Below are 11,907 nucleotides of genomic sequence, written 5' to 3'. Positions count from 1 at the left end.
TCTCATTGCTGAGGCCTGACTTATCTGGCCAGGAACCAAAATCCTGCTTCAAGCTACTGCAGGCCAAGGCCACCCAAGATCAAGACCAAGTGATTCACCCCTCCCCTCAACTGCTTGCTAGGAAACTTTACCTTTGCACATCAATTTCTGCTCATGCCTGTGTGCCCCATTCCCTTGTTGGAAAGATACTTGCTCACTAAATTTCAGTCCACTGTCCAATTTGGAGACCCTCAAGGAAAAGGCACCCACCAGGAAAAACGATTACTCTTGGCCAGGGCAGGCTTTCTCAGTCCCATGCCAGAGTATTTCTCCATTCCACCCCAAATAAGTTTTTAAACTATGGGCTGTTAAACTGGTTCACAGTGCTAGAACTAAAGGTCTCTTTTTTTGCATTCCCCTGCACCCAGACTCCCAGTATCTCTCTGCCTTTGAATGGACAAATCCAAACACTGTAATTCCATGAATGCTTCCAATATGTATGCTTAAAAAATTCAAGTCTAGGGTGCTTACAGGGTAGGAATGGAATGGATGAAAAAATTGGGCTACGGAGGTGGAGCAACAGAAATTGAGTTAGCCAAACAGATCACATCGTATGGAGAGACATGTCCTGGACTTGAACAGTATGCCATTAAGAAGTTTGCTGAGGCATTTGAAGCTATTCCCCGGGCACTGGCGGAAAACTCTGGAGTTAAGGCCAATGAAGTAATCTCTAAACTTTATGCAGTACATCAAGAAGGAAATAAAAATGTTGGATTAGATATTGAGGCTGAAGTTCCTGCTGTAAAGGACATGTTGGAAGCTGGTGTTCTAGATACTTACCTGGGAAAATACTGGGCTATCAAACTGGCTACTAATGCTGCTATCACTGTACTTAGAGTGGACCAGATCATCATGGCAAAACCAGCCGGTGGGCCCAAGCCTCCAAGTGGGAAGAAAGACTGGGATGATGACCAAAATGACTGAATGGCTAGATTTTTACTGTAGGTGAAGGCTGTGTTTGTAGTAGTACTCTAGGAATTGCCCAATGTTTTCATATTCTCCTAAATTAAGAAGTGTTTTGTGTATCTTGTATTCTCGGCTGGATGATACAATAAACATGTTGTTACTATCAAAAAAAAAAAAAACATTGGGCTAAAAATTGTCCAGCTACCTTTAAAAGTGGGATCACATGAGGCCTTAGGCAAGCCTCCTTAGATCAAAGGCCAGACTGAGGGCCATAATTTAAACATACTTAAACCCAGGGAGGATCCCCAAAATTGTCTGTAAATAGATTACCAAAGTGGGAGGCCATTGGTTTAACTAAACTAACCATACCTTATAGGAATTTTGGGGGAGGCCTTCTCTCCCTAAGCGAAATTTGGAAAAATAAAACATTCCAACATAGGTGAATGAGCATGTCAATACTTCAATATCATTGGGGTAGCCACCCAATTCTTTGAAAAAAAACAACAAAACTGTTCTTGTTTTACAAATCTACAGGGCCAGAGGTGTGGCTCTAAAAATAATCAAAAGCCCACCAATCCTTTTACCACTCCCAAAACCTTCCCTATTTATCTTAAGAGGCTTGTAAGTATTAAACAAAGGGGGAAAAAGTCATTTTAGGAGTAAATTGCCTGTGCCTTTTAGATGCAATTGTTCTACCTGGTCTTCTCAGGAACCCTTATCTCTGCCATCTTTTAAAATGCAAATTTTGAAAAAGAGTGTAAAATAACTTAGAACTTGACTTGTCAAGGATAAATAGAAATCCTAAGTGTCTTTTCTGTAAATATTAACAAAAAAAAAAGATTTACCATCTAGATAGGTAACCTTGATTTGTACATAAATACTCATAAATATGAAGAAAACCAGCAGAGTAAATTTCGGGTTCACGTGGTCTAAAATATATTAAGTATTAAATTAATATCTGGTATTAGATTAAGCTTGTTGTTTTGATTAATATAGACGTCTTCAGAGTCATCAATGTTAAGTATAATACTTCTGTTGTACCTAGGTTTACTAGAGGTCAAATAAGACCTTTTTATATCTGTTATAAGTTTGTCAGCAAGAGAAATAACTTGGTATGATGAAATTTTATAAGTGAATTAAATGCAAGTGAGATAAGAGCTTTTGGATGAACCTTTTAGGAATAATTATATTTTAGAAATGTCTACCTAAGAATAATCTCTCCAGATATTTGGAAATTTATTTGAAGTTTAGAGTTGTTCTAAATTAAGTGCTAGAAGTTTATCGAATAGCTAAGTCATTCCCAAATAAAATAGGATACTTAGACTTCAATTAATAAACAGAGAAACTAAAGGTATTTAAGACTATTGATAAATATGTCTGGCACCACCTGAGATACTCTCTATGAGAAAGCACATGTTTTTTGATTTTTTGTTTTTTTTTTGAAAGCACATGCTTTTAGAAGCTTTTAGAAATTATTGGTATTTATGTTTACTAATCTACAGAGTCCTGGTGTAGGAGACAGTTCGTGGTTGTTTAAGGTGAGTAGGATGTGGGTTTTGAACAAAAGAAGGTATGAGGAAATTATATAAAGTTTCTGGAATTTGGATATGTCCTGGTATAACGTTATAGTTCTAGCTGTTATCTTAAAATGTTGTAAGTCACAACAGTAACCAAGCTTTATCAATTACACTGTAATCAGATGTTTAACCATGACTTTTAAGTCTTTTGTCATTTATAGATGGTTATTGTTGTACTGTGATGCTGTTACAAAAGTATTTCATCTTCAAGAAGATTCATAGGAAGGCTACAGAAACAATTACAACAGTTCCACATCAAGATGATGGCTACGAGAGGATTCCAGGATTCCAGCCCTTACCACCCTCTGACTCAAAACAAGAAGCTGTCCTGCCCCCGGAGACCCTAGATCAGGCATACAGAGATTTTTACTCCCTGACAGGCAGGGTTGATGCCCTTACTCAGCCCTGAAGAAGCTACAGAAGGCAAACCATTGTCCTCTTCTTCCCATAAGATTATGGGAATAAAATCTCTGAGGGGGAATGAGATAAGAAGGAAGCAGGGTACAACCTTTAAAAGAACAACATAGCCATTGAGGACATGACATAAACTCGTTAGACCCAACAAGGTCCAAGATGGTGAATGATTGACTTCCACTACACCTCGAGCCTTAGTATACACTCATTATAATACATCAGCAATCTAAATGACACACCCACCAGCACGATGACTGTGCCAAGGCCAACCATAAAAGACCAAAAAGTGAGTGGTGGCACAATTCTTGGAAATCCCCCCTTCCCCAAAATAGTTGGAATAATCCTCCCATTCATTAGCCTATAAAGTTACCCAGCCTATAAAAACTGACAACCCTATACCCTGGTGCCTCTTGCCTTCTGAGATGGCCCACACTCTGTGTGGTGTGTTTCCCCCATGGCCTCTCTTACCTTCCGAGATGGCCCACACTGTCTGTGGAGTGTGTTTCTCCCATGGCCTCTTGCCTTCCAAGATGGTCTACACTGTGTCTATAGAATGTGTATCTCCCTGGAAAACCTTCTTTCACTTTACTATGGCTCACTCTTGAATTCTTTACTGTGCAAAGCCAAGAACCAACACTCAGCGGGCCTAGGGACTTGGACATGACCTGGATGTGACCATCCCCTTGCACCCCACACCACTTTTATCCTTCATCATTTTAAACTTTTAATTTTGAACTAAATTTTAGTACCAAGAGTTTTCTTACATACCTCATGACACATCCTCTATTGTCATCTTACATAACCACAGTACCATTATCAGAATGAAAAAAATTAATCATGGTACAATATTGTTAACTAAGTTAATAGACTTTATTCAAATCTCATCAATTTTCCTACTAAAGTCCTTTTTCTGTTTCAGGATTCTCCATGTCAATTTTCATTCAAAGTTCAAGCCTACTAACCATTTATCTCATCTTCTTTTAACAATCTCAAAAATAATGAAACTGAAATAGAAACTATATAAGGGATGATAATTCTATTTCTGGTTCTCCAAAGGACCTGTTTTCACTCATCTAAGAGAAGTTAGTGAGAATACTGTGTGTGGCAAGAGAGAATTTGTCTTGGTGCTGAAACTGGAAATGAAAGTGAAGAACATTTCTTAGGTAAAGTTCTCCACACCCTGAGACGAGAAGTTGTATAAATTATAATTATGAATGTTTCCAGGAAATACTGACAGGCAAGTAGGAAATTGGGACTGGGAATGACAATTAGAAGAGGCCAACCAAGGATGCCATATTGAGTAAAGTCTTCTTGACTTGATCCTGTGGGAGAGATCCAGACATAATGTGGGTCACACCTTAAAATTATCTTGATCAGGTGGCCAGAAAGTTAGAGTATTTGTACCCTTACACCCACCTGTCATGGGTTAAAGCTGCTCCTGGGGAGTTGGACATTATTCCAAGACTTAGCTCTACAGGGTTGTAGACAAAGCAGTTCTGGCAAGTGGAACCCACCTACAAAGAGCCTTAAGTGCTGGTTGTTATGAGTGAACACACACAAAGAGCCAGTGTGGAAGAAAATGGTGGAAGAAAATATGGGTGGAGCATGTTTTCCATAGTCTGAAGAAATGGACTTCTCTTAAGTAGGGTGTAAAGTACACAAGAGTTGGACTGTTTGGAGGGCAAAAAGAAATTCAACTTGAAAAAAATTATGAGGAAAATAGTTTCATTGTGGTGAAGGTGTCAAGGAAGTACAATTAAAAATACAAAATCTTCTCCCAACCCAGAAAACATCTCCACCAAGGTAGTAGAGACAGAAAAGTTTTATACTTGAATAAGCATTAATCAAGAATGTGATGCACATCACAGATGTCAATAAAAAAAAAAAAAAATCAATAGTCCATCTAAGAAAGAAGTGGAACCTGCTGCATAAAAAATAAATAAAATAAAATTCAAAATTAAAAAAAAAGAAAGTGGAAAATTTTTATTTGAGCCAAACTGAGGTTTATAACCCAGGAGACAGTCTTTCAGAAAGCTTTGAAGACTGTGCCATACATTAGAGGTCAAAGCACAGTTATGTAAGTTTTTGAGACAAAGGGTTATATGTCAAATGACATACTGACAGTTTACATAATCCAGATCTAAACATACAGAGATGGGTCATCATGACCCCTTGCAAGACTAAGAAGGAAATTTATCTCCTAAGGAGATATCAAGTAGTGAATCATTCTGATTCTTTACAAGATTAAGAAGGAATGTTATCTCCTAAGGAGTTCTAGTTAATGCAGATGCACAATACACACTAAAGGGGAGGGAGGAGGCACAAATGGTCAAGGAAAATTTTTTCTTGTCTTGTTACCAAGTCCAAGCTTACTCTGCTCATCACACAACAGGCCAATGAATCGGAGACAAGGTATTGAGGCAAGGAATACAACTTTATTCAGAAAGCCAGCAGGCCGAGAAGATGGCAGACTACTGCCTCTGATAAACCATCTTATCAGGGTTTGGATGTCAGTTTCTTTTATAGCACAGAGAGGGGGAGGAGATGAGGAAGTAAAGTAAAAAGGCCATAAACTTTGCAAATATCCCCTGGAATGGCCAGCGTAGGTGAGGGCATGTGTTAATTCCTTCTTTCTTGCAGCCATCCACAGGTGGGCGGGGTCAGATTGTCTCCCTGGGAGCTGAACAGAGACACTTTAACATTCAGGCAGAAGGGCAGGGTTCCCTGAGGCAGGCCATTATGTGTGATTATAATAACAAAAGAATGAAAAACAAAGGTTAAAGTCAAAGAAACAGATGGAACATGGAGTCTGATTTAGCTTTTCCCTGTTACAGTCTTGCCATAAAATATGAATTTTATTTAATCACAGGCTATCCACTAAGAGATTTCAAAGACAAACAAATCTTATCCCCTTATAGAGCCAAGCAAATACAGTCCATTACATAAATATTCTCAAGGTAAACAATAAGTAGCCCTCAAGTAAAAGAACTTGAGGGCACCAATTGTCACAAATAATTTATCTTAACTACCTGGTAGTTGGAGTGACCATGCATATCAACTAATTAATTTTATCCAGAGGACAAAACAAAACAAACTCAAACTCTTCTGTTTATGAAAGAAGGTACTTTTACAACTGGGATCAAGGAGTCCACTGAAGTCAGGTTAATACATTCCCACAGAAAGTGGGAGATAGATAGAGGTGTTATCTCTCTAGATATTTATATTTCAAAGAGATGGTTCTTAGGTCTTTGAAAAAGGCATTCCTACTTAATACAGCTGACAAAAGGTCTATCTAGTATTCAGAAGGATTTATACACATTTCAAAGAGAGAATGTACTTACAAGAAGCCTCTTTCCTTATTTTCAACAGGGGGAATTAAGCCTCATTTTTAATTTCATTTATCTTTACAAAGGTTATAAGACTTAGTGGAGTCATAATCCTAGTTTACAAATTTTTGTTTATTAAAATTATATATATGTGCATATATGTATATATATTTATCTTTCCATACACTATTATGAACAATGATACATTATAGTGGATTATTAAATACATTCTTTAAAAAATTAACAATTAATTTGTGATACCTTTAGTGAAAATGCTATGATTAATACATTTTAAAATATACATTTTAAACATTTAACACATGAAGTAAATTGTGTGATTGTACCTGATAGACCCAGTTACTTGGAAATTGTTAACAATGACAAAAAAGAATATGAAGGTAAGAGTCTAGAGTTAAAGGAAGTTCATTGAACTCTTGTGAGGCAGGAAAAATCATAGGCTCTATATATTTTCAAGGTGCTGTCAAATTAGATTGCCTCTCTCTTCACTTACTTCACTTAACAAATGAAGTTTAGAGAGAAGGTGATGTGACTTACACACGGTCACATGGACACTTTAATTTGAATTAGGACTAACACAGATCACCATGTGTTATTGCTCAATAACTTGGTTTGAGTTAATTTCCCTACTTCCCAACGAACATTTTATAATGGAATTTTACTGTTTTTCTTGACCTTCCTTATCTGCAGATGCTAAGTTAAGGATCTGTATAAGGTTATTTTATTAAAAAAAAAATTACCCCTCTCAGTACACTGACCCCTGGGTCCAAATTTTACACCTGGGTTGGGTGCTCCTCTATGCTATCCACTGCCCCTCAAGGTTTGTTCCAAGTGTAGGTGTTCAGAATAATCCTTCTCAAAATATACTATTTTAGCATGAGCATTATTTTGGGCTAAAGGACAGTTGATACCTTGTGGGTTCCAGAAAATCTAATGCTCCACCCTTAACTACCTAGGAGAATTTCAGTTTGGAATTTTTCCCAGAAGAATGGAGATAAATTTTGTCTAAATGGCCCCATCTATATGACAGGAAAAATATGTAATTACCAAACATTTGCTCTTCCTCTTATCATCCTGTGAGTGACCCTCCGAAGAAGCTGCAGGATCCTATCCCATTCCTTAGCTCAGGATGGCATATGTACTTCATTTTACCTTTCTGTCTTTGAACCTCTCATGTATGTGGGTTCTTGTATGTACAAAATAAGATTTGATTTTTTGCCTGTTAATGTTTCTCATGTCAATTTAATCCTTAGACCAGCCAGAAGAACCTAGAAGTGTAGAGGAAAGATTTTCCTTCTTGACAGAGGCCATTCCCACTTCCATCACTTCCTGGTCAGCATTTACTCTGCAATCATAGCCTACTTTGACCACATTTATAAATAAAAAGTAATGTGGGACAACTAATCTTGGAGAATTAAACATTGTATTCTTATTTATCTATTCATGCTAAAAAAAATTCTAAACAAATAGGTTATTTTCTTACCTTAATAAGTCAAGTCTACTCAATATAATTTTTTTTTTATTTCTAGTAATATAACACATATAGAAATGGTTACATTATTAACTTAAAGCAATTATTCAAAAATAATCACTAATCCATAAGTCACAGGATGAAAGATGTGCAGCATGTCCAGGACTTTGGGATTCTGAATAAAACTCTGCCATTATCTGAATTTCCTGTCTTTTCATTTCATATCATAAATTATGAGAAATTTTCCAATTCGCAGTCTAAATGAAGTACATTTTTGAAGCAGAAGGTGAACCATCTTATGCTTATTTTTTCCCCATCATTTAATGTTTTGCTTTTCCATCTGTATCCATGTTGACATTTCCATGCATAACAACAACAAAAAAAATGTTATTCAGTAAAAATATATAACACATCAATTTACTGGTGGCTTTGGCCCACTTTTTCTATTTCATTATTATAACAAAATTTTATTAGCTATAAAATAACAGCCTTCACAATTTCAATAAAATTTTGTTAATATATTTTGTAAAATCCCTTCACAAATATACATGCTGAAGGTACATGAAGCTAAAAGTTTTATGCCCTCTGAATTCCAGGTGTGCATCACAACAATTTTTAAATTATAAGCTTATATTATAATGATATGAAAATTTCTATGGAAAATCAACCACTTTCTCCTCCAGGAACTTCAATTCTCAGTATCTCTTCTGGAGAAATACATGTACAAGACCATATGTACAAGGATGTCCAATGTAGAAGCAATTATGATAGCAAGAAAAATAAAAGCCAAGAAGTGTCTAGCAATAGGAACCTTTCACAAAATGGAATATTATGTATAGTTAAGAATGACAAGTAATAAAAAATCAATATATACTAACACAAAGATTTTCAAAATATATTGCTAAATAGAAAATAAATTTGAAGAAAATTTATTGCAGTATATATTTATATAATTTATATGTATATAAATATTCAAAGAACAAAGCTATTGTATACATATATATGTTGTGTGTTGTGTGTGTGTATAAATGTATATATAAGTGTGTATATATATATATATAATTGTACTATATGTATAGTCCATTCAATAAATATTTATTGAGTGTCTACTTTGTGCAAGGCAATTTTTTAGCCTATTATTTGCATTTGCATATGTAAGTATAGAAATTAGAACTGAGGATTGAGGATAAAATTTGAAGGTCAATATTATATAAATAAAACATAAAGCCATTAGAAAAAGGATATAGGAAAAACAGAAACATGTCTAGAATCATCCAAAATAAAGTGATGGCAATGCCCCTCTTTGAAGAAAAATGGATAAGTAAGTATGGAGATATTTAGCTTTATATGTATGCTTGAGTGTCCCCTTTACCTCTTTGGGACTACTGACTGAAAAAAATGCACAACCTAAAAGTTGAGAATTATGTTTTATTCAGTGGATTTTCTGCGGACTTAAGCCCATGAGGCAGCCTCTCAAATAGCTCTGAGGGACTGCTCTGAAGAGGGAAGGGAGGAGCCAGGCTATATATGGAGTTTTAAAAACAAAAAGCAGGTACTGGGAACATCAAAAATTACTGTTAATTAAAGAAAACCTGACATCTCAAGTTAACAAATTTAGCATATTTTAATATATGGGAAGATACCATAATCTGGGCTCATTGAAATCATTCATTTGATATGCAACTTACCTATCTAAGGCCAGTATCCTGTTTTTCTCCATCCTAAATCCCCTCAGGGTGCACAGTCAGGGGTGGCTCCTGTGGCTGATGGCTTGATGGCTGCAACATCCTTTGTTTATTGATATGGCAGGTGACATTCTTAATCCACAGGACTATATTCATTTATTACTTGTATAAATAAACTTGGAGGTTCATATTTTACATTTATGGCCTTAAAATTGGATCTTAAAGTAGTGTGGTGGATAGCAATGTAGAAGGGAACAAATATGGACACTATTTTCCTGGGATGCATATGTATTTCAGAGATCACTTTAAACATCACTCTGACTAAGGACTTGCTCTCTGTCTCCTTTTGGCACACAGAGCAGGGCAAATATAGAGCTATTTTCCTCTTCTCCATTCATCTTAGGCAGAATACTTTAAACAGGTACATGTAAATCCCTCTGAGAGAACACAGTTTAACTTCAAATTATGAAAAAAGACATGACATTTTTAAGGATGAAAAAACTGAAGAAAACTACTACACTCAGAGAATAAACATGTTACAAAGACAGAATTAATATAAAAATAAAAACAAATGCCTCTGTTACCAAACTCAGGTCTGGCTGCTAGCTGCTCAAAAGCGAATACTTGAGAGACAAGTGTTGGTAGGATGGAAAGGTTGCTTTAATCAGGAAGCCAGCAACCTGGGGAGATAGGTGACTTGTGTCCAAAAATGACCTCCAAAGATTCTGCTCAACCGTGAAAGTTTTTAAGGGAGAATCATGTGGGGAGAGGGTCAGAATCTTCGTTTTCCTCCAATGTGTGTAGACTCTCTTCTGATTGGTTGGTGGTGAGGTAATGGGCAGTGTTCCAGGAATCTTGTGCTCAGCCTGAAGTTACCATCCTCCGCCCAGGTGGGGGCTTTTGTTCCTGCAGAAAAACTCAAAGGTATTGTTATGTATATTCCTTAAGAAGGAACCTGGACCCTGCACCACAGTTGCACTATTGTTTCTTTCTTTTCTTTTTTTTTTTTTTAAATTGGGGTATTGTGTTAGTTTCTACTGTAGAGAGAAGTGGAGTTCCTTGTGCTATACAGCAGGTTCTCATTAGTTACCCATTTTATACATATTAGTATATATGTTAATCCCAATCTCCCAATTCATCCCACTCCCTCCTTTCCCCCATGGTGTCCATACATTTGTTCTCTACATCTGTGTCTCTATTTCTGCCTTGCAAACTGGTTCATCTGTAACATTTTTCTAGATTTCACAAATATGCGTTAATATACAATATTTGTTTTTCTCTTTCTGACTTACTTCACTATTGTTTCTTGAGTGCACCTCCTTTGTTTCTGCATTCCCTCCCTTCCCTGATAAGCAACTGTTTGAACCTGCCCTGTGGAACTCAAGGAAGGTCAAAGAGACTGATTGAAGCCTATTTCCTACAAACAAGAAATGGGAGACATGGGAAGGATTTGTACTCAGAAGGGCCCCACAGGGTCTCGCTCCATTTCAACTCTGCAAATAACTGGTAATATTCGTGGGGAACCCACATTAAATACTGTATTGAAATTAAATAGGGAAGACACATATGCCGAAGACAGAAAAGAAAAAATCCAATCCCAATATTTAGAAAGATTTTCCTTAGATGAAATGTGGGACCACAAAACTTAAAAAGTAGGTTAATAAACAGAGGACTGGATAAATAACAAAATTATAAAATAAAATTTAAAAACTATTTCAAACTCATGAAAAAAGATAAGGCTAGGAAAACTTAACTCATGCAGCAGGACTGCAGTAATAATACAAAAAAAAAAAAAAAAACCCAGAAAATTGTGAAATAAAATTCATCTTTTATGGCAAGAAAAGAAAAGTTTAAACATAAAAAATTTTTTCTGCCCTTTGGCCTTCTCTCTCTCTCCACTGTGCACTGTGTATCTGCATTATGTATTGACCAAACCTCTGCCATTGGCAGAAATACCTGGTCAACCATGAAGAGTACCATTCCCCCTGCATCAACAAAACAACTCCTTAAAAGATAACATTCCTTTTTGATCTTGTAATGGGCCAAAATTATGCTTAGATCTGGATTGTGTGAACTGTTATTTAAAGTACAGCCCTCTGTCTCAAAAAACTTATATAACTGTGCCTTGACTTCTAAGGGGTGGAACAGTTCTCAGAGCTTTCTGAGATGTTTTCCCAGGTTATAATCCTCAAATTTGGCTTGAGTAAAGTTTTCCATTTCTTTCTTAGAATGATTAATATTTCATTGACAAAAGAGTTATGATATCCAATATCACAAAATAGATATCCCAGAAGGAGAAAGAACATAGTTTTTAAACCATTAGAGATAAAATATTTTTAGAGCTGAATAAAGAGATTTGGGTCAGGCTTCCCTGGTGGCGCAGTTGTTGAGAATCTGCCTGCCAATTCAGGGGACATGGGTTCGAGCCCTGGTCTGGGAAGATCCCACATGCCGTGGAGCAACTAGGCCTG

The 11,907-nt window shown here is 36.3% G+C and overlaps 1 protein-coding gene across 1 annotated transcript; it reads left to right on the top strand.

The window, feature by feature from the left end:
• Window positions 1–519: 519 nt before the first annotated feature.
• Window positions 520–1,113, top strand: LOC132377332 (T-complex protein 1 subunit theta-like). Its single transcript, XM_059943505.1, has one exon. It carries the CDS (start codon window positions 520–522, stop codon window positions 961–963), a length of 444 nt encoding a protein of 147 aa, XP_059799488.1. The 3' UTR covers window positions 964–1,113.
• The last annotated feature ends 10,794 nt before the right edge of the window (window positions 1,114–11,907 follow it).

This window comes from Balaenoptera ricei, chromosome 13 (genome assembly GCF_028023285.1).
Source record: "Balaenoptera ricei isolate mBalRic1 chromosome 13, mBalRic1.hap2, whole genome shotgun sequence".
Classification (NCBI taxonomy): Eukaryota; Metazoa; Chordata; class Mammalia; order Artiodactyla; family Balaenopteridae; genus Balaenoptera; species Balaenoptera ricei.
The sequence above is the reverse complement of the archived record's forward strand: the minus strand, read 5'-3'. Positions and strand labels throughout refer to the sequence as shown.

What these genes read in the sequence shown, in the direction of transcription:
- LOC132377332 (XM_059943505.1), top strand. Translation starts at nt 520, where the DNA reads ATGGAATGGATGAAAAAATTGGGCTACGGAGGTGGAGCAACAGAAATT.